We start from the raw sequence: 23,734 nt of genomic DNA on the forward strand, positions 1-23,734 counted from the left end.
TGGAAGGCCCACCACTTGCCCCCTTGACCCGTGCCCGTCTTGGCTGATTAGAGTGTGTCCAGGCAAGGTGCAGGCCCCCCTGGGTGAGATCATCAATCAGTCCCTTGGCACAAAGACTTTCCCAGGGGAGTTGAAGAAAGCAGTGGTGTGTCTGCTCTTAAAGAAAACATCTCTAGATCCTTTAGATCTATCCAATAACTGCCCGGTTTCGAATCTTCCGTACCTGGGTAAGGTAATTGAGAGAGCAGTTGCTGAACAGCTTGGTAGATTTCTGGATGAAACATCAGCTCTGGACCCATTTCAGTCCGGCTTCCGCCCTGGTTACGGGACTGAGACGGCTTTGGTCACCCTGACAGATGATATCTGTAGACAGCTGGATCGAGGCGGGTCGGGACTGCTGATTCTTTTAGATTTGTCAGCAGCCTTTGATATGGCCAATCATGAACTTTTGGACCACTGCTTTGCTGACGTGGGGATTCAGGGCATTCCGACAATGGTTGTGCTCCTTTATCTCAGGTTGGGGACAGAGGGTGGTGCTAGGGAGGGAGTTGTCACCACGACATTCCTTGGTGTGTGGAGTCCCACAGGGCGCAATCCTTTCCGCTATGGTTTTCAATATCTTTATGCACACCCTTGCCCAGATCGTCCGAAGCTTTGGGCTGGGTTGTCATCAATATGCTGATTACATCCAGCTTTATCTGTTGATGGACGGCCGCCCTGACTCGGCCCTGGACACACTGACCAGATGCTTGGAAGCTGTGGCTAGATGGCTGTGTGGGAGCCGGTTGAAGTTAAATCCTTTGAAGACAGAGGTCCTCTGGCTGGGTCAGGACAACATGGGGTTGGGGGCCAACTCCCATTTCTTGCAGGGTCTCAATTAGTGCCAGCGCCTTCTATCAAGAGCTTGGGTGTAACCTTCAATGCCTCCCTTTCCATGGAGGCGCAGGTTGCAGCCACAGCAAAGGTGGTATTTTTCCATCTCCGCCGTATCAAGCCATTGGTCCCTTACCTGTCTCGCCCCAATCTGGCCACCGTGATCCATGCAACGGTCACCTCCAGGCTTGATTATTGTAACTCGCTCTATGCGGGGCTGCCCTTGAAGCTGACCCAGAAAGTCCAGTGGGTGCAGAATGCCACGGCGAGGCTCCTTATGGGGTCCTTGCCATGGGATCACATTCATCCAGTGCTTTACCAGCTGCACTGGGTCCCAGTGGAGAACAGGGTCAGGTTTAAGGTGCTGGCTTTGACCTTTAAAGCCCTATGCGGCCTAGGACCCACGTACCTACGGGACCACCTCTCCTGGTACGCCCCACGAAGGACCTTAAGGTCCACAAATAACAACACTTTGGAGGTCCCAAGCAGCAAGGAGGTTAGATTGGGCTCAGCTAGGGCCAGGACCTTTTCAGTACTGGCCCTGACTTGGTGGAACGCTCTGTCACAAGAGACTAGGGCCCTGCGGGACTTGACATCTTTCCACAGGGCCTGCAAGACAGAGCTGTTCCGCCTGGCCTTTGGTTTGGACTCAGTCTGACCCTTATGTTTCCCACCCCTTATGGTTTTGATTTATGGGCTACTATTAAAATGAGGCAGCATTTTAAATTGTATTTTAACCCGTATTTTAATAAACTGGTCCCCCCCCCCCCAATTATGTTTTATTATAGTTTTATTGGTGTTAGTCACCCTGAGCCCGGCTCTGGCCAAGGAGGGCGGGGTTAAATAATAATAATAGTAATAATAATAATAATAATAATAATAATAATAATTTTTTATTTATACCCCACCCTCCCCAGCCAAGGCCGGGCTCAGAGCGGCTTACAAGCAATAATAAAAACAAGTTGAATGATTACAACTTAAAAACAAAATTAAAATACAACATCAAAATATTAAAATGTAGCCTCAACGCAGGAGGAGAAGGAAAGGAAAAAAGTAAGAGGGGGGGGAAATCAAATTGGCTCCAAGCCAAAGGCCAGGCGGAACAACTCTGTCTTACAGGCCCTGCGGAAAGAAATCAGATCCTGCAGGGCCCTGGTCTCATGAGGCAGAGCGTTCCACCAGGCCGGAGCCAGAGTTGAAAAGGCCCTGGCTCTGGTTGAAGCCAATCTAACTTCCTTAGGGCCCAGGACCGCTAGGGTGTTGCTATTTATGGACCTTGAGGCTCTCCGTGGGGCATACCGGGAGAGGCGGTCTCGTAGGTACGAGGGTCCTAGGCCGTGAAGGGCTTTAAAGGTCAAAAGCAGCACCTTAAATCTGACCCTGTACTTTACCGGGAGCCAGTGCAGTTTGAAAAGCACTGGGTGAATATGCTCCCATGGCAGAGACCCCGTGAGGAGCCTCGCTGCAGCATTCTGCACCCGCTGGAGTTTCTGGGACAGCTTCAAGGGCAGCCCTGCGTAGAGCGAATTACAGTAGTCAAGCCTGGAGATGACCGTTGCATGGATCACTGTTGCCAGGTCAGGGCGGGAAAGGTAAGGGACCAGCTGCTTGATGTGGCGAAGGTGGAAAAATGTCACCTTGGCTGTTGCTGTAACTTGCGCCTCCATGGAAAGGGAGGCGTCAAGGATTAAACCCAAACTCTTAACGGAAGGCAATGGCACTAATTGGGCCACCGCAAGAGAAGGGAGTTGGTCCCTCATCCCCATGCCATCCCGACCCAGCCATAGGACCTCTGTCTTCAAAGGATTTAGTTTCAATCGGCTCCCACGAAACCATCCAGCCACAGCTTCCAAGCATCTGGTCAGTGTGTTCAGGGCCGAGTCAGTGTGGCCATCCATCAGCAGATAGAGCTGAGTGTCATCAGCATATTGGTGACAGCCCAGCCCAAAGCTCCGGATAATCTGGGCAAGGGGACGCATAAAGATGTTAAAAAGCATCGGGGAGAGAATTGCGCTCTGCGGCACTCCACACACCAAGGAATGGCACGACGACATTTCCCTCCCTAGTGACACCCTCTGTCCCCGACCAGAGGTAAAAGAGCACAGCCAGTTACGGGCTATGCCCTGTATCCCCACGTCTGCGAGGCGGTGGTCCAGAAGATCATGATCGACCATGTCAAAGGCTGCTGACAAATCTAAAAGGATCAGCAGTCCTGACCCGCCTCGATCCAGTTGTCTACGGAGATCATCTGTTAGGGCAACCAGAGCCGTCTCGGTCCCAAAGCCAGGACGGAAACCGGACTGAAATGGATCGAAAGCCGATGTTTCCTTCAGAAACCTACCAAGCTGTTCAGCAACCGCTCTCTCAATTACCTTACTCAGATATGGAAGATTTGAAACTGGGCGGTAATTGGATAGGTCTAAGGGATCTAATGGAGTTTTCTTTAAGAGTGGACACACTACTGCTTCCTTCAGTTCCCCTGGGAATGTCCCTGTGTCAAGGGACAAATTGATAATTTCAACCAGGGGGGTCCGCGCAACATCTGGACACTCCCTAATCAGCCAAGTTGGGCACGGATCAAGGAGGCAGGTGGTGGGCCTACCAACTTGGAGGAATCTATCCACATCAGCAGGGAGTATCCAATCGAAATGGTCCAACACTGGACCTGAAGTCAGTCGAGGGGCCTCCAGTTCAGTCACTGTATCTAAATTGGCAGGGAGGTCACGGCGGAGCAACAGGACTTTCTCCGCAAAAAAGCTCGCGAATGCCTCACAGCTGTGGGTCGAATTTGTGCTTAAATTTGGTTGTCCTCCTAAGGACGTTATTGACCTAATTATTCTAAAAAGTTGTGCCGGGCGAGAGCTAGCAGATGCAATGGAAGCTGCAAAGTAAGATTTCTTAGCAGCTTTCAAAGCCATCTCATAGACTTTCATAAGCGTCCTATAAGATGTTCTTGAGGCTCCGTCACGAGTCCGTCACCATACTCGCTCCAGCCGTCTGAGATCCCGCTTCATTTTCCGGAGCTCCTCAGTAAACCAGGGGGCCTGGTTTCGACGGGGTCGCTGAGGGCGCTTAGGCGCGATCTCATCAATGGCTGCCAAGAGCCGGTTATTCCAGTCTTCAACAAGGTCATCTAATGAGTCGCCAGGAGGAGCAGGGTCCCGCAAGCCCTGTTGGAATCTATCAGGATCCATCTGTTTTCGCGAACGAGCCCAAATAGGTTCGCCACCCGAGCAGGGGAGGAGCGGGAAGTCAATCTTGGCTTTCAGAGCGTAGTGATCAGACCATGGCACTTCCACAGGGGGAAGCATGATCACATCTATGCCAGCCCCAAGGATCAGATCCAGCGTGTGGCCTGCTTGATGGGTGGGGCCCAAAACAAACTGGGAGAGCCCTAGTGTTGCCATGGAAGTCACTAGGTCCAGAGCCTGTGAGGAGGGAGCGGCATCGGCATGGACGTTAAAATCTCCCAAAATCTTGGTTAGGGAACTCCAAGGCCCAGCCCACCACCACCTCCAGCAGGTCTGACAGGATGGCTGCCGGTGTGCTGGGTGGTCGGTACACCAGCCAGACAGCCAAGCTCTCCTTGTTGCCCCACACGAGACCAACACATTCAATGCCGAAGATCGCCGGTGATGGCAGAGCTCTGAAAGAGCAATCCTCCCGGATTAACAACGCTACTCCTCCCCCCCCCCCGACCCACAGTCCGCAATTGATGGAGGACAGAGAAACCTGGGGGTGTTATCTCATGTAGGGAGACGACTTCGCCTTCCCGTACCCAGGTCTCCGTCACGCAAGCCAGGTCAATCCCCTGCGAGACAAAAAATTCACTCATGGTGACGGTTTTGTTGCCTATGGACCTGGCATTGCACAGCACCAATGACGGAGGTGGGTAATCCTTGCTCTCCCTACCCTCATCCCTTGGGATGGGGCGTAGATTGGAAGGGGTTCGAGGATCACTGCATCTCGAAACCCTTTGCCGATAGAGATATTTAGCTCCACCGCCATTCCTCCCTAGCCCTTCAATAGTGGAAATCCCAGACCCCATACTAGCCTCCCCAATAGAGGGATAACATCCCCTCAATAACAAGTCATCCTTGGGCTAGGACTCCTGGGTCAAAATGGTATGGGGAAGAGGTGGAGGTTTGATAGGGTAAGTATCCCTAGAAGATAAAACCCAACCATGAGGTATGCGCTATAAAATGTGGATCCCTGGTCAACAAAGAGCCAGCTTCGGAAGATCTGTCCATCCTGTCTCGCCAGGAGTACAGTAGAGAAGGTTGATCATTCTGATAGGTTTTTGGAACATTAGACAAAGGTCCAGATGTAGATTTGGTGCTGGATATCTCCAGATTGTCAGCAACATAGAGTTCTTTAGGTGTTGTTGCCATAGAAATGTTGGAGGTGCCAAATTCCTCTTCTAATTCGGTGTCGTTTTTAAAAGGAACAGGGAGTTGCACTGATGTCTTTCTACAGGATAAAGAGCTGTTGGACGTCTTTAAATAGTGTGCTCTAGGCTCTACTAGCCTTATATTTTGGGTAGAAATCTCAGTATTTATACTCATTAGCCTCTTCTTCAGGTCTTATAATTCTAGGCTTACAGAGTTCTTTTTTTCCTTTGGGCAATTAGTGTTTCTAGTGTTGAGCTTGGTTTTCCTTATCTGCATTAGCTTTGACTCTATGCAAGGGACCAATTGCCTCCTTGTTTTGTCCTTAAATACCCTCACTGGGCAGAGAGAATGGAACCACCATAGAGTATTCTTTATCTCCATGAGTCGAGATGGGATGGCTGATGACCTAAAGGTCATAAATAGGCGCGTGGTGTTTCTCACGGTAGGCAGGAAGTGGAAATTTTCTAGATCTACATTTCGGTAATGGTAATTCAGGAGCTGAGACAAAGCGTAGTAATTTGTCTGCGGTTCATCCACCTATGAGTGTATCGGTGAATCTCAAGCATTATCTGGTTCGTTTGCAAGACTTGACAGGACCTCACTTCATCTATAGATTGAGTTGGTGAGTTGGTAACAAAGTCATTTCTTATCATCCTTTTAAGCCCTTGGGCATTGAAAGGGGAGGAGCTAGTATCCAATTGTTTCTCAATGTTAACTATTTTAGTGAGGATTTCATCCAGTCTTTGGAGAACCAGAACCATAGTTTCTGCAGACAACATGCAAATCTCTTGGTAGGGGTGCGTATCCAGAATCGGTTGAAAGCAGGCGCCTCTGATATCTTGTTCTAGAGGCATGGGTGGGTCAGCATTAGGAGTGGGAGGAATCCCTCCTGCTCCTGCTCTTGCCCTCTTGGACGGATTAGCTTTTTCTGGGAGGAGGGGGGTCGAGTCATTGTCATCCTCCTTAAGGGGGGGTAAGGTTCCCCCAATTTATTTATTATTTATCATTGTTATTATTATTATTGTAATAATTTCACAAGCTTCCTTTGCATTTGTGGGCTCAAAGCCAAAGCACCTGTTTCAACATATGGCTCATATCATGTGTGGGGCTCCCTTTGTGTCTCAAGGGCGGGCTGCCTCCTTGCCCATTCAGGGAGACATAGATTTGGGTGTGCCCACCTGCTGATGTTAGGCAGGTGATCAGAGCTGGCCCTACCATGAGACAAGCTGCCTCAGGTGGCAAATATCGAAGGGCAGCAAGTGGAGAGAGCTGTGTGTGTGTGCTATGCAACCTACCTGCATCCACTAAATAAGCCACTCCCCTCAGGGTACAGTGAAGTATGTTGAAATAAGATCCAGCAGTCTGCCGAGCTTTCGTACATGGCATGGGACTGGGAGGAGGCAACTGCTTGCCATTTGCTTCAGGCAACAAAATGTCTTGGGCTTTCCATTCAGGTGATAACCATTGATTGTGCCTTCTCGGTAGCAGCTCCCTAGCACTGGACTTGGTACTCCATAGAAATTGTTTTATTCACACATGCCTTTGGAGAACAGCAGGTGGTGTAGTTTTACACTGCTGGCTGATTCAATTGCTTTGTTGCTCTTCTGTTCATTATTTATAATTATTATTTTCTTTCAGTTACTGGTATGTTTGATAGGAGCATATAGGAAGCTCTTTTATTCCACATTGGGCAGTTGGTCCATACTTCATGGGGCTAATGGGAACTGGAGTGCAGGCTTTTCCACTGGACTGTGGGCCTTCTGTGCTGTTGTTTAACAAGCTGCCTCAAAAGCCATGGGGGGAATGTATGTGGTGTTGGTTTTTAACATTTCCCCCTTCTGCATAGTTCCCTTCTGAATCTTAGAATTCCCCCGGATTTTCTTGTAGTAACAAATTCAGGTTTTAATGCTGAACTGCAACTGCCAGTGTGCAACTGGTTGAAGACAGAGAGATCATTCCAAGCATAAACTTGAAATGTAGGACAACTTTGCCCTTGGTGTCCCAAATAGGCTCACCTTTCCCTCTCCTCCTCTTCTCCCTCCATCGTGCCTGACAAGGAATGAGAGGGCTTTTCGTAGGTTCTTAATGGCTGTCTTAATGGCCTTCTTAATGATAGTGCCCTTCACTTCACCAGGGGACAGCAGGTTAGTTTAGGACTACATGGCAGGTTGTGTGGCATGTATAGATCCATCCTCCAAGAGAGGAGCAGCTGTTGAGTGCAAGGCTAAAAGAGGGTGGTGGCCAAGATGGGACATTATGCCAATGACCTTGCAGGGTTGATCTTACAGAAACCTCACATCCATAAGTGGAATGGCCTTCTCTAGGCCACACAAGGAATTTCCCCATTACCAGAGGGTGTCCCGCCCCACATGCACGCTTCGATTATTTGGTAATAATCAACTGACACTCTTTCTCAGCCTTTTCCTGCAAGGCCTTTTGGAGAACAGTAGTTGAACTATGACTCAGGGGCTCTTACAAGGCGTGTCAGCTATTCAAATCAAGCTTCTCTCTCTCTTCTGCACAAGAAAGAAAATGGCCTAAGACAGATTGTCTTGGCTGTCCCCTGCTCCCAGCCACATACTTGATGAGAGGGTGGGAGGCAAAGGGTGAGGCCATCAGGAGCCAATCCCTAGGAGGGCTTTGGCCAAGCTGTGAAAAGGGTAAGAAGAGGGTCAGGGAGGGGACACCCAGGGCCAACTCTAAGCTTCTTCTGGGGGCTACTGTGCAAGGTGCCTTCAGTGGGCCCACCCGCCTTCATCCAGCCTGCTTCCTCGCGGTCACTGTTGCCAGCTGCTGCTGCTCCTCTGCCACACAGTTGCTGCCACTGCTGAGCAAGCAGGTGGGCGGACAGCTCTTCTTTCTTCTCCTCACCTCTGGCACTTGTTTGCCAGCTTTCCCCATCTGGACCAGAGCAAGGGGCAGGTGGGCAAGCGGGTTGCCGTAGCAAGTAGGAGGAGCTGGTCCTGCTGGTGTGGTCCAACCATGCCATTCCTTGGAAGGGAGCTGTGTTGAATGAAGGCATCCTGGAAGAAAAAGCCACTGCCTTGAGCTCAGTACAGTAATCAATCAGGGTTACCTCTCTATCCCCACCATCCTGGTATGACACCTAAAGGTGGTAGGAGGGTGAATTGGTGGTGGTGCGAGTGGGATGGATGGAGGAGGGGATGGTGGTGTGTCTGTGTATTTGTGTGCAAGTTTGTAGGAGGTCCACAAGCCCTTTAAGTTGCTCGGGTTTAGTTCACACGGTTCGTGGTGCCAGCTGTTCCTCGCCCCCCTTCCCCTGCCCTCCCTCCCAGGGACTGTTTGCTGAGCTGGGGGCTCCTGTGCAAAATTGCTTTTCAAAAGAGCCACTTTCTGCTTAATTAAACAATGAGCCGCCCCTCCCCTGCACATCTGTAAAGCCCCTTCTGCAGTCTCTTTATCCCACAAACTGCTCCATTCTCAATCCCTTTCACTTGTAAATCTCCCTTGCTCCCCCCCACCCATCCCTCTCACTGGCTATCCGCAACCCACCCCAACTTTCCCCTTTCAAATGAAGCTGAGAAGTCTGATTTGGTGGGTCTTGTGGGGTGGAGAAGACCATCAGAGATGGCCACCACTTCCGTGCACAGGCCCAGTGGGTCAGCTAGTCAAGCTGCTTGCCCTTGAGGAGAATGTCCTAAAGGGAGTATTGGTAGATGCCTCTCCCCTGCCCACCTGCCAGAGCCTGTTGGGACTTTAAATTCAACTTGACTGTATGCCTCTTTCCCACCCACCAAGTTGGTTCAGCCCACAGCAGTGAATGAAGCACCAGAAATAAGCACATAACTAGCTTTACCATCAGTCCTAAGTAAAAGACCAACAACAACAACAATGTGGCAGTAAGCAAACAAAGAAAAAATTCAATTAAAGCAATGAACGCACTTCACTGCGAAGACCTAAGAATTCATAAATAAAAGTTCTCTTGAATGGGGGATAAACTATGCAGCTAGTTTAGGTTTATCACCCAAAATGTTAGTTAATAAACTGAAATATTTTGATTATAGTTGTAAAAGGGTGGCCCCAGCTGGGCAGCAGTTTTTAATTTTCATTTCAATTGAGTACTCACAAATCTATCCACGGAGGTTGCCATCTGAAGAGAAACACAAGGCATCCTCTTAAGAACCAAAGTTATTGAAACCCAAGATCACTTTTTAAAATTCATCTAGCCCACCAAGCCATGGAAAGTGGTGCACCAGCCTGATTGAGAAGTGATCTTCAGAGATGCTCTCTCCAAAGCCAAAAGAAGGACCATTTGTTTCCATGCCCTGCAGGCCCATAGCTCTTGGAGGGGCGTCTGATCCAGGGACTGAAAAAGCCAACCCTGGTGCAGTGGTTAGAGCAGCCCTCCTCATCCTGGTGCTCTCCAGATGTTTTGGACTGTAATACTCAAGTTCCCAGACTTTTAGACATCTGGAGGACATCTAGAGTTTAGGAAAAGCTGTGTAGGAATGTTTGTTTGTTTATATTTATTTTAGTAGGGTTTATATACTGCTTCCATCCAAATCAGTTTGCATATCATGTTGGAATAAGACCAGGGAGAGCCGGGTTCAAAACCCCACTCAGCCATGAAGCTTACTGGGGGACTATGGGCCAGTCATTGTCTCTTAACCATTCCTACCTCCCTGTTGTCATTTAAAGCTGAACCCTATGGTCCATGTGGAAAGAAAGCCCTGCATCATGTTTCTTCTGCTGGTCATGTGCACAAAGCAATGCAGGCCACTGAGCCCCCTTCCTGCCCCCCAGAAGTTCTGCCTGCTCCCAACTCCCAACAGCCAATTATTCCTCCTCTCAACAGGCCTTTCCTATGTATGCATATACAGTGGTGCCTCGCAAGACGAAAAGAATCCGTTCTGCGAGTCTCTTCGTCTAGCGGTTTTTTCGTCTTGCGAAGCAACCCTATTAGCGGATTAGCGCTATTAGCGGTTTAGCGGCTATTAGCGGCTATTAAAGGTTTAAGGGATTAGCGGATTAGCTGCTAAAAGGCTATTAGCGGTTTAGCAGCTTAGAAAAAGGGGGTGGGGAGCGGAAAAAAATCTCAAGACTCGCAAGACATTTTCGTCTTGCAAAGCAAGCCCATAGGGAAATTCGTCCTGCGAAGCGCATCAAAAAATGGAAAACCCTTTCGTCTAGCGGGTTTTCCGTCTTGCGAGGCATTCGTCTTGCGGGGTACCACTGTACTTCCCAATGTATCTTCTTAGCCTTAAAGACTAGGAACATTGGGGCCAGGAACAAAAGCCGAATAATCTTTCCGGATAGTAAATCTGTACATTGTATGAATCAGAAATCCACACACTTTTTAATGTGTTACAATTTGTTGTTATTGTAGCAGCATCTTACAGACTACAAGGGGACAGGTCCCTGCTTCAGGCGGTTTGCATCTTGAAATAGTGACCTTGGGTTTTTGAAAAGACTTTTGCCCTGTGTCACATGTTGCGATTTCCCCCCATTCTTGAAACAGCCCTTTGGAGGAGTCGGTCCCTCTTCCCATTTTACAGAACGGGGAATTAAAACTGGGAGAGAAGCCCTGACCAAGGTGGGGTTATAATTTGGGTTCGGATCAAACAGGCCACCCAATGAATCGCACCACTGAATGTAATATGTGGAGCTGGCAGTGTGAGAAACGAAGATAGATAAGCTAATTGCCAAATGGCACCTTAAACCTTGGTTATGGTCGCCACCACAGAATATCTAGGCGCCATACTTTTTTAAATAGAATTTATTGTTGTTATTATTGTTAATTCATTTCATTTCTATGCTGCTTTATCTTGGAAAATAATCTCAAAGTGGTTTAAAGGTAAAGGGACCCCTGACAATTAGGTCCAGTCATGTCCGACTCTAGGGTTGTGGCGCTCATTTTGCTTTATTGGCTGAGGGAGCCGGCGTACAGCTTCCGGGTCATGTGGCCAGCATGACTAAGCTGCTTCTGGCGAACCAGAGCAGCGCACGGAAACACCATTTACCTTCCCGCCAGAGAGGTACCTATTTATCTACTTGCACTTTGACGTGCTTTTGAACTGCTAGGTTGGCAGGAGCAGGGACCGAGCAACGGGAGCTCACCCCTTCGTGGGGATTCGAACCACCGACCTTCTGATTGGCAAGTCCTAGGCTCTGTGGTTTAGACCACAGTGCCACCCGTGTCCCTCAGAGTGGTTTGCAACACATTTAAAATTCCAACAAAACAATCCAGAAGTAAACAAATTCAAGCTTCAAGGAAAATGCTTCAGATCCTTCTCTAAGGGACATTCTGCTTTCCCCATATTTATTTAGCTGCTTAATTTATATAGCAGAAGTACTCTGGGAAGCCCATGTGGTGTGACTTAGGTGATCAGGGTTCGGATCCCCACTCAGCCATCAAGCACGCTGGGTGACCTTGGAGTGGATCACAGCCTCTTCACCTACCTCGGAGGGTCATTGTAGGGATTAACTGAAGGGGGGGGGGGACTCATGGACTCCTTGGAGAAAAAAGTGGGAAGCAAAGGCAAAAAATAAGTTCTTCTGCTTACCTGCTTAAGAAAGCTGGAGGGTCCAGCCAATTCACCAGAAGTGAATGATGATGGTCATCCCAAATGCAGAAGGTTCAGCTTAACATATTTTGAAGTAATATCATCTAAAGCAGTGGTTTTCAAAGGGTGTGGCAGGAGAGGGTGGCAAGTTGTCCTGATCCACTGACTCAAAGGTGGGCTCAAGGGAGCGGTTTGGTGCAGGTATATGAAAGAAGGATTCAAAGGGATTGCTAGAGTGATCAGTTCTAGTGCTGTATTAATTGAAAGACTTACCAGTAAATCAGCCTGCCAGGCCTTGCTGCTACTATGGATGTAGGATGGACACAGCAGCAGTGAGAGTTTGCCATGACTTGTCCACACCCAAGTAAGCGTTCATAAAGCCTCAGTGTATAAAGCAGCGCATATCAGTTTGCCCAGAACCTCCCATCATGCCTGGTTGCTGGGACCATAGGTGGCCAGTTCTCTAAAGCTTCTCTCCTTCCTGGGCCCAGAGCCCAGCATCCCACTGTCCACAGAATAAGCACAACATCAAGCGAGCCAATTAGCATACAGTGGTGCCTCGCAAGACGAAAATAATCCGTTCCGTGAGTCTCTTCATCTAGCAGTTTTTTTCGTCTTGCGAAGCAAGCCCATTAGCGTATTAGCGGTTTAGCGGCTATTGGCGGCTATTAAAGGCTTAAGGGATTAGCGGATTAGCTGCTAAAAGGCTATTAGCAGCTTAGTGCCTTAGATAAAGGGGGTGGGGAACGAAAAAAAACACCCCAGGAATCGCAAGACATTTTCGTCTTGCGAAGCAAGCCCATAGCAAATTCGTCCTGCGAAGCACCTCCAAAATGGAAAACCCTTTCGTCTAGCGGGTTTTCCGTCTTGCGAGGCATTCGTCTTGCGGGGCACCACTGTATATCAAAGCAAGGAAATATAAACATATGTGAGCTTATTCTCACAACAACCACAAATTATTTCTGCGGTTATCTTGACTATCAAGACAGTGTTTGCAGGCCTTTGGGAACATTTCACTTAGGTTCAACACTCAAGTGTAGCAGGAAGATTAAAGGACCATCATAGAAACATTTAAGCATTTCAGTGTATTATAGTACAATGATGCTTTTTTTTCTGTGGGGACGCAGGGGGACTCATACCCCTAAACATTTTGTGAATTGAACGGGAGAAGAAATTCACTGTACTTATTTTCCCCGATTTGAACTGTATATATTTCCCCCCGGTGGTGATTTTCTTGAGTCAAAATGAGAGTACCCCTAAACATTTTTTAAGAAAAAAAGCACTGAGTTATACCATAAAATTATATATCAATGGAAAGATAATTTAATGAAGAATGTAATACAATAACTTTTATGAAGGATTAATCATTACAACAGCAGTCATAAAGAAGAAACGTGAAACAATCCGAAAAAATGAGATATACAGGTTAAATTGCCATGTTGGCACTTTGCGATAAATAAGTGGGTTTTGGGTTGAAGTTTGGGCCCTCAGTCTCTAAAAGGTTCTCCATCACTAGTATAGTATAGTATAGTATAGTATAGTATAGTATAGTATAGTATAGTATAGTATCAAGATCAGAAGAGAGAAAGGCTTCTTTGTGTTTGTGAGGAGATGAGAGTGTGTTTAACTCAAATTAGACATAATATAAATGAGATTGCCTGGCCAAAGCCTCTTCACTGAGTTTGTAGACATACTTAAGGTACATACCGTATTTTTCGCTCTATAAGACGCACCAGACCACAAGACGCACCTAGTTTTTGGAGGAGGAAAACAAGAAAAAAAATATTCTGAATCTCAGAAGCCAAAACAGCAAGAGGGATCGCTGCGCAATGAAAGCAGCAATCCCTCTTGCTGTTCTGGCTTCTGGGACAGCTGCGCAGCCTGCATTCGCTCCATAAGACGCACACACATTTCCCCTTACTTTTTAGGAGGGAAAAGGTGAGTATTATAGAGCAAAAAATACGGTATTTAAGAGGCTTGTTTACTTTCTTTTGGGAATTATTCATGTTCTTATCTAGCTGCATTGTTTTATACTTTCTGGATATAGTATGATCTATGATCATATAAAGTAGTTGTGTTCTGTGTTATAAATCAGGCACTGCTAGGAGTTATTTCTTTTTGTTTCCCAATGAATTTCTTATCAAAAAATTTGGTGTGACATGAGTAAATTTTTATTCTGAAAGTGTGGCCCAGAGTAAACAGTTTGAGAACCACCGATCTAAAGAGTTCTATTTAAGTCCAGAGTCTAAAATTACTTAAGTCCACCCCTGGCCTGGCCTGCAATAAGGTGGCTTCTGATAGCATATCCACCCAGATAGCACCCCCCACCCAGAAAGCCCCAGCTCTGTTCTGCTTTGCTTATGGAACTCAACCATCTGGGTATTTTTTTCAGGGAGGAGGGAATCAAAATGTGAAGACGCACTGGATTATTTTGTGAGTAATCTGGTTTGGTAATGCTCCTGCCTTAATAGTGCCCTTAATTCAGCCTCTTGGGCAAAGGGCCCATCTCTTGCAGAGCAATGCATTGGTGTGGGGGTGGGGAGGTGCTTGGCTTCCTGTCCTCCCTGCCCCCTCCCTCGGTATTGAAAGAATAGTAAGTCATCTGTCAGTTGCTGGAGGTTGTAAGTGCTCTTCCCATCCATGCAACCCGGAATAAAGGAAGAGGCTCGCAGAGGCAAGTGGCGGGGGTGAGGGTGGGAGAGCTTTGTCATGACTACGGTGGCTGAGAATGCAGGCAAGGTGACGCTTGGCCGGAGTTAGTGACCTCAGCAAATTGGAGCTTGGCCGTGGTCACTATGATAAATGATCTCATTCTTACGAGTGGAGTGGGGAGCGGAGAGGGAGGAAAGGAAGAAGATAGGAGGGTGATGTCAGGGTGAAAGCGGTAGTCCATGGGGAGGGGGTCAGAGGAGGCAGTTGAAGGATAGGTGCAGCACCTGCTCAGCCACCTCCTTAGCGACCAGCTTGACCATCATGATGGTGCCTCTTTCATAGCATCATAGAGTTGGAAAGAGGCCACATGGGTCAACTGGTCCAGCCCCCTGTAATGGAAGAATCTTTTGCCCAACATAGTAATAACAACAACAACAACAACAACAACAACAACAATTTATTATTTATACCCCGCCCATCTGGCTGGGTTTCCCTAGCCACTCTGGGCGGCTTTTAACAAAACACTAAAATACAATAACCTATTAAACCCATTAAACCTATTAAAAAGCTTCCCTAAATAGGGCTGCCTTCAGGTGTCTTCTAAAAGTTCGGTAGTTATATTTCTCTTTGACATCTGATGGGAGGGCCTTCCACAGGGCCGGCGCCACTACCGAGAAAGCCCTCTGCCTGGTTCCCTGTAACTTGGCTTCTCGCAGTGAGGGAACTGCCAGAAGGCCCTCAGAGCTGGACCTCATGGGACTGAGATTAAGAGTCTCGTGCTCTTCTGACTGAGCTACCAAGACAGCAGTACTTCCATTTTGTCTTTACTTCTGTGGCTTTTGTCTGAATTGTCTCACCCTTCTTCTACACACTTCTTCCACCCACTTTGAAGACTTTGGCAGGTATCCGATCAGGTCCACTGGCTTTGTTGTTTTTCATTTGTTTAATAGCTGTACACAACTCTCCCAGATTTGGAGATACTGCAAGCTCATCTCTATATTTGTTTTTGTGGAATTTGTGAGAGGACCTTGGCAGCTACGGGGGAGTTGCGGTTAAGGAGATGCTCGTAATGTGGTACCGTCTGTTGAGCGTAGGGGGCATATGCCATGATTTTTTGGCGCAAAGAGGGTCTTTGTGGCTTTAAAGAAACCGTGCATCATGAGTGTCAGCTAAGTACTGGATCCCTTGAGCTTTTTTTATCCACCAGGTGTTCTTTAGTTCTCTGCTTCTTCTTCGAACCTCAACCTTAGCATTGGCATAGATTTTTTTCTTAGTGGCGTAGTTTATATCTTTTTGCCAGATCTGAAAGGCCTTCCTTTTCTTGTCAGTTGTTATTGGTTCAGTCTCTCTGTCATTCTCATCAAACCAGTCCTGGTGTTTCTTGGTTTGGTATCCAATAGTTTGTTCACAGGCTGCAGTAATGGATGAAAATGTGTGTGTGTGTGTGTGTGTGTGTGTGCGCGCACACACACACACACACACTTTAACTCTATCAATGTTTAATTATTTTTAATGGGGTTTTTTCTGTGTTTTTAGCTGTTCTTAGTTTTATCTGTAAACCTCCTTGACTCCCTGTCAGGGAAAAGGGTGGAGTATTAATATTAATAATAATATTTATACTCCGCCCATCCAGCTGGGTTTCCCCAGCCACTCTGGGCAGCTCCCAACAGCAACCCTTAGAGCGATGGGGGTGGAGACACTCCTTCACGTACACTTCAGGCATATAATAATAATAATAATAATAATAATAATAATAATAATAAAGGAACATTGTTGCTTGTGGATGAGCATCTTTAAAAACAGGGAAAGTTGTGAAAATATGAAGGCAAGACTCCAAGACAAAAAAACATTCCACATTGGCAACTTGTCACCTTCTTAAAATCCTTTTAACAAATTATTTTCTCTCTCTTTCTTCTGTTGCCTCTCACCTGTCCAGTAGGAAATGAACTGATGCTATCACCATCTAAAATAAATTGTTCTTTGGCTGTCTCAGTCAAATTGATAGTATGAAAAGAAAAACAGCCTGCCACCCATTTCTTCTCTCTTTCCCACCCTTAATGCTACCGCAACCCACAGTCCCCATCTTCCTTGTCAGCTTTCTAAATAGAAAGATAAAGGATGGATTTTAATAAGGAATGGGGCAAAGACAAAGGGCTGTTGTTGATTTTTCAAAGAATGAGAGAGGAAACTGGCTAAGTAGTCTTCCTTGCTGGAAATCCCCTCCTGTGGTTTCCAGCAGCATTCAGAAGCATTCAGAAGCGTGGCTGCCTTCAGGTGTGGATCATGGGTAGTAGCCCTGAAAGCCCTCTCCAGTGATGATGGTGGTCATCACTGCCTTCCCATGGGACCCAGTTCCATAGTTGTAACTATATGTTGCATGAAGAAGTACTTTCCTTTAAACTAGCAACTAAGAAGTCCCCCCCCCCCCCCGAAAAAATAGGTTATTTTTTAAAATGGGGAACAGGAGCGTATTTTGGGGGGAAAGGAATTGGTGAGCTTGGTTCTGGCATTGATCACAAATTCCTGGTTTGAGCCGTTCTCAGAGGCATGTAAAGTTCCTTAATTCTTAGTGTACAGTGGTGCCTCGCAAGATGAAATTAATTCGTTCTGCGAGTTTTTTCGTCTTGTGAATTTTTTCGTCTTGTAAAGCACCACTGTGTATTGACGGTTTCCCGTAGGAATGCATTGACAGCTTTAAAAAAAAGGCGCAAGACGTTTTCATCTTGCAAAGCAAGCCCATAGGGAAATTCGTCTTGCGAAGCAACTCAGAAAACGAAAAACTCTTTCGTCCTGCGAGTTTTTCGTCTTGCTTGCGAGGTACCACTGTATGTCCATTTGCCTGAGCTGCCATATTATATTTCAGGGGTTCTCGTAAGAATAAAGGGTGGTATTTCAACCATGTTTTACTCAAGAGGAGACCTCTTGAAATTAATGAGCATGAGAGTGGAGAACTTAAATTAAAAGAGTTTAAGGATTTATCAGGGATGTTAACAACATGGTTACAGTATCATCATTTGAATTAATTTTTTAAAAAAGGATATGAAGCTGGGGTTTGGGGAATCACAACTAGAGAGAGAGAGACCTGTTAAACTATAATGTTAAAGTGATGTCTAAAATGTATGAGATGTTATCGGAATAGGACACAAAAGATGAAAGAGTGAAATCTTCAATGATACAATGGGCAATTGATATTGGTCATAATATAGAAATGGAAGCATGGGAATGATTATGGAATATGGGTATAAAATTTACAGCATGTTATGGTTTAAGAGAAAATTATATGAAAATGTTATGTAGATGGTACCTAACATCCAGTAGATTGGCAAAAGTATAAATAAATAAATAAAAGTGTTGGAAATGTAAAGAAAAAGAAAGTACCTTTTTCCATATGTGGTGGTCTTGTAATAAGGTCAAAGCTTACTGGGAAATTATATATAATGAATTGGAAAAGATGTTTAAGATAACATTTGTTTTAAAAAAAACCTCAAAAGCTTTTCTTTTGGAAATTATGGGATCAGAACTGCCTAAACAGTATAGAAATTTATTTATGTATGTGACCACAAATAGAATGCCCAAAAATGGAAGGATGAAGAGGTCCTGATGAGAGAAGAATAGTTACAGAAACCATTCTTACTGGAAGAATAAGAAATCAAGATAACAAACTTTTTAGAAATGAATAGAAATGGTTTATTGAGTATTTAGAAACAAAGTGTAAACAGATTATAAAAACCTGCAGTTTCAAATATATATATATATGAGCTGTATGTCAGAATAGATAAATAAAAGAATAAGTTATGATAATTTGGAGCACGCAGGAAAGGTCAAAAATAAATGTAAAGAACCACAGAAAGAGGGGGAAGGGAGTTGGAGTCAAAAATGTTAAAAATTATGATTGTATAATTCTTGTAATGCATATAAATGAAAAATATTTTTTTTATTAAAAAAAAACAAATTAATGAACATGACTAAGTCAGTCCCATTGATTTCAGTGGGTCTACTCTGAAGAAAACTTCATTGAATACTGCCAAAAGTAGATCCCACAAACCTGAACCAAAAGCCACCCTGCCATTGCAACAGAATCCATCATTGAGAAGAATGAAACATGAACAAATGTTGTGTATACTATGCATGGTCAAAAGGCAGGACAACATGTCCATGGACTGCTTGCATTTGGAAATCCCAGCCGCTACCTTTCCCCCCAGGGATGCGGGTGGCGCTGTGGTCTAAACCACTGAGCCTCTTGGGCTTGCTGATCAGAAGGTCGGCGGTTCGAATCCCTGAGATGGGGTGAGCTCCCGTTGCTCGGTCCCTGCTCCTGCCAACCTTGCAGTTCGAAAGCATGTCAAAGTGCAAGTAGATAAACAGGTACCGCTCTGGCGGGAAGGTAAACGGCGTTTCCGTGTGCTGCTCTGGTTTGCCAGAAGCGGCTTGGTCATGCTGGCCACATGACCCGGAAGCTGTATGCCGGCTCCCTTGACCAGTAAAGCAAGATGAGCGTCGCAACCCCAGAGTCGTCTGCGACTGGACTTAACTGTCAGGGGTCCTTTATCGTTCCCCCACCCCCCACCGTGGCATTTGAGTAGTGTGCTTTGCAGAGGAGAAGTGGGTTGGAAGTGGGTGCTTTACCCCTTCCACAGCTGCCTCTTCACTTTCCCTTTCTATTTTTATTTCTAGTTCCCCTTCCCCACCTCCTCAGGCCAGGGTTCTGGATGTGTGCATGGGGTGCTTATAAAATGAGGCTGGAGTTGGTGTGAGATGATGGGGTGCCCCTGCAAATACTTGAAAGCAATGAGGGGGCATCAACCTGGTCGTCCAGCGTCCTTTTGCAGGTAGCTCCTTCCGCTCACTGGCATTACTGCAGTGACAACTTTCCTTTCTTAATCAGCTTTTATCTGGGTAGGAAGAAATGTTAGCAATACCGTGTTCTGATTTCATATGGGCAGAAAATGTTACTGGGCACTGCTGCTAAAGCACAATCCAAATTAATTCTTTCTTTTCTTTTTCTCCCCCACCCCACCCCTCAAAAAAAATTATTGCAGGGGATGTTCGAAACCTGCTGGTGTGGATTAAAGAGAACCTGTTGAAAGAGAGGCCGGAACTGTTTGTGCAGGGAGATTCTGTGTAAGTAGCTCTGATTGCCCAGATATCGCCCTGTTCTGGATGTCCCCAGGAAGGCCGGACATGAAGGCAGCTGTCCCCTCCACTTGTTTGCCTCTCCCACCTTAAAAATCAACCAGTATTTAGAGCAGGGACAGCCAGATGTTGTTGGACTACAATCCCCATAGCCCTTTACCATTGGCTGATGGGAGTTGGAGTCGCAGCAACTTCTGCAAGACACCATGTTGGCTGTTCCTGATTTAGAGGGATGCTGTGACTCCATTTAGCTGTTGGTGGATTCCTTGTGCTCCATGAAATTGCCTTACTCCATAGTCCTAGGCATGCCTACTCCCACGTAAGGCCCTCTGCATTCACTGGGGTTTGTTCTCATTTACAAGGGGGTACAGCAAGGGTGGGGAACCTCTAGCGCAGGGCCCAAATGGAGCCCCACAAGCTCCTACCCAGCCAACGCCAACCCCTCTCCCCAGGGTGCACACACTCCCAGAGTGTATTTTGCTTGGCTAAGATTTGTCCTTTAATTCTGAGGGTGCATTCTGCTTCCCTGGATAGAGAGGGGAGAGAGTGGTGAGGGTTGGGATATAGCCTACTGTACACAGCTGAAAAATGCATTTGTTTCTCCACCCACTTTTGCCTCTGGCCCCACCCACCACTGGCATATGGCCCTTGGAACATTGCTCTAAAGGGAATGCGGCCCTCGGACTAAAAAAAAAAAAAGCCCCCAACCCCTGGGATATCGCATTGCAGCATTTAGTCACCTTTTCTAAAGCCGTCTAGATGGGTGGCCTTTAGCAAATCCTGAGCCAGCAAATGCCTTGTGTGCAGGCTGTGGGATTTCTGCAGGTAGCCCTGCTCCCACAGCAGTTCTAGTACGGCAGAAAAAGGAAAATAAACCCCTCATATTATTCTTATGGGCTCGGTCAACCAGCACCCCACTTTAGCATCACATGACGTCCTGTGCTTTCTGCCACCTATGTTCACACAGGCGCCGCCTCTGTCTTTTCAAGACGGAAGCGCTGACTAGCAGAGCCTTCCTGGGAGTCCTCCCCCACCCCCTGCCATCCTCTAGGAGCAGGGAAGAGCCCTCCTCTGCAGCGAGTGGGGGCGGCTGCGTACTTAACATTCGTCACTGCTCTGTGGTGAGCTGGAGCGTGCGCCAAGTCCCCTGGCAGCGACAATTGTTGGCAGTCAGAAGAGGGGGAATCCCTCTGTCTCTGATCCAAGGCTTCACAGTTGATCCTGGCTGTTCACAGCCATTTAGCGAAGTGGCTGCAGTTGCTCACTCTAGCCGCATTAACCTGCCCCTGTGCTCGATTTGCAGGGAACAGATTTCAATTACGGGACTGGGCTGCGTGGTGTTGAGAAAAAGCTGCTGCTGGTTCACAGCCATCTTAGGGGCAATTTGCCTCTGCATTTGGTCTTCCTCTCCAAGTGCCCATCACCTCCATTTTGCAGTTTCTTCCATTTATTTTAATTCATTGCACCCCCCTCCCCTTCAGAACACTTTGTAGAACAGAAGGGATTATTTTGTGGGAGAGGGGAAAGTGCCATTTCAGTCAGCCCCCCCCCCCCCGCCTCACATCCACACAATCCCAAGAGGGTGTTGTAGAGCCAGCAAAAAGACCACTGAAATGGCAAAGAAGCTGGATCACCTTTCCTATGAAGCAATGCAGGGTTTTTTGGGGGGGGGGTTAATTTGTAGAGATTCAGTATTTTGTGGTGGATCATGAGTGTCTGTAAACTGCTTAGGGAACCTATCTTGGCTGAGAAGTGGTGGCATAAATAAATAAACCTTGAGCCATTTGATGAATTGGGGAAATGATGTATATTTAGCACACAAGCTATACACAAGCATAGGAGCAAGTAATGGACATTGTTGGATGTATTCTGTGATTACACCATGCCAGCGTGAAATTTGGTATTGAATGCAGATTTCAAGATCCGTAATCTCTGCAGTTGTTTTAAAGACGGAATAGAGCTAGTCTGTGGAACATATGATGTCAAAAAAGCAGGGCATTCTCTGTTTGTGTATCTCTCAAACATTTGTATTGTTATATGCATACTACTAGTAGTAGTGCTAATAATAATAATAATAATAATAATAATAATAATAATAATAGGGAGGTGAAGATAACCTAAGCTCGAAAAATGCTAAGGCAACATCTAGTGATATCTCATTTGCTGAGCAGGTACTGAGTTTTCAGCAGTAAGCAGATGAGTACATGGCAGAAGAAGGGGAAGGGCCACAGCTCAGTGGCCGAGCATCAACCTTGCATGTAGAAAGTCCCAACTTCAATCTCCAATGGTATCTCTATTTGACAGTAACAGATCATTCCCATCAGTAAGTAGAATTTGTCTTGATGGAGAAATAGTCTGACCAGGTGTAAGGCAGCTTTTCAGATGCTGTACATTTTCAGTCACAACTCTGCAAGCATGAGATCCAGAAACTTAAAAAATGAAAGCTTATACAGTGGTACCTCGGGTTACATAAGGTTCAGGTTACAGATGCTTCAGGTTACAGACACTTCAGGTTGCAGACTCCACTAACCCAGAAATAGTACCTCGGGTTAAGAACTTTGCTTCAGGATGAGAACAGAAATCGTGGAGCAGCAGCAGGAGGCCCCACTAGCTAAAGTGGTACCTCAGGTTAAGAACAGTTTCAGGTTAGGAACAGACCTCCAGAATGAATTAAGTTCTTAACCTGAGGTACCACTGTATAGTTCTCAGCTACTTAATTGCCTTTTTCTGCATTGCGTTTCAAATTTTGCTCAAAATAGTGCTTGCATTTTGGCAGGCAGCAGGCAGCATTCATTCTGTGATCATTCCACTCCCTAAGAATTGGCAGGTGTTAATCTGAAGTTTGGAGTTCTTTATCAATCAAAAGGCTTTTCATCATTTCTGGGAAGAGGGGAATGTATGAACCCAAGGTCTGAAAGTCTTTTGCTCAGAGAGCACAATGACCCAGAGCAAAATCTGGCTTAAATAATGAATATAATGGGAGATGTTTGGCTGTGGTACATGTGAAAATGATATCGTATCGGGATGGCTTGGTAGTGTTTTAGTTTACTGTTGTTAGCCATATTAAAGTCATTTTGAAGAAATGGAGGATATTTTTTTCTTTTTAAAATAAGCTTTAACTGCAGTAAATCACAAGCTGAACATGATGCTGAAAAAAGAAAAAGAAAAGTTGAATGTGATTTTAGGCTGCACAGGCAGCTCTCAAGTCACAAGAAGGTAACCAATCTGGTCCTCTCTTTTGGACGCCACACTTTAAGAGGGATCCTTTCAGGAGTTCCAGAGGACTGCAGCAATAGTCCAGTTGCATACTCAGAGTAGACTCAGAGTTGGATACGACCTGTATGAAAAACAAGTCCAGCAAGGAAATGAACTGGGCAGATTTAGCCTAGAGAAGACAAGACTGAGGAGAGATGTGGTGGTGTCATTTCGGCACAAGAGGACTGTTGTACAGAAGAAGGCAAAGACTAGCTCTAATAGACTTAAGTTACAGGGTGACTGATGTGGGCTGAGCATTAGGAGAAGCCTCTTAATTGCAAATTAAGAGTTCAACACTGGAACTAATTTCTTAGAGTTGGACTCTCCCTCACTGGATGTTTCCATGCAGACGCTGGACAGCTGATGACTAGGTCTGCTTTGAATGCTCTAGATCTCTGGATTTCCTGCCTCAAGGAAGGGACTTGACCTACAAGACACCCTCTAGATCAATGGTGTCCAAAGTCCATTTAGGGGGCCTAATCCAGCCCGCCAGTTGGTTTAATCCTGCCCCTGTGGCAATTTATTTACTGGAGTAAAATCCTTAAAAAAGCTGCTCAACAACTGGGGTAAAATCCTAATAAAAACTCAACAACTTTGGGGTAAAATCATAAAAAACTGCTCAACAACTTCAATCCTAAAAAAAAGGTTAACAACTTTGGTTCGCCTTTTGGTTGGCCCTCACAGCCCTTCACTTCATTAAATCTGGCCCTCTTTGAAAAATGTTTTGACACCACTGCTCTAGATCTATGATTAGTACCTTTCCTAATTGGCCCACCTAGCTCAGTGTAGTCTACATAACTGACTTGCCAGGGTTTCAGGTAGGGAGGTGTCAGGGATCGAACTTGGAGCCTTCTGCATGCAAAGCAGGTGCTCTCCCACTGAGCGACAGCCCTTCCTCTCCTCCTC

The 23,734-nt window shown here is 46.3% G+C and overlaps 1 protein-coding gene across 1 annotated transcript in view; it reads left to right on the forward strand.

Moving 5' to 3' along the window:
* The window catches only part of URM1 (ubiquitin related modifier 1), a 39,608-nt gene that overhangs the window by 12,698 nt on the left and 3,176 nt on the right, over positions 1–23,734 (forward strand). Inside the window, exon 3 of the mRNA XM_083423218.1 lies at positions 19,480–19,561. Coding sequence (XP_083279344.1) covers positions 19,480–19,561 — 82 coding nt within the window. The remainder of the gene's footprint in view (positions 1–19,479; positions 19,562–23,734) is intronic.

Source organism: Podarcis tiliguerta (assembly GCF_965153285.1).
Source record: "Podarcis tiliguerta genome assembly, chromosome: Z".
Classification (NCBI taxonomy): domain Eukaryota; kingdom Metazoa; phylum Chordata; class Lepidosauria; order Squamata; family Lacertidae; genus Podarcis; species Podarcis tiliguerta.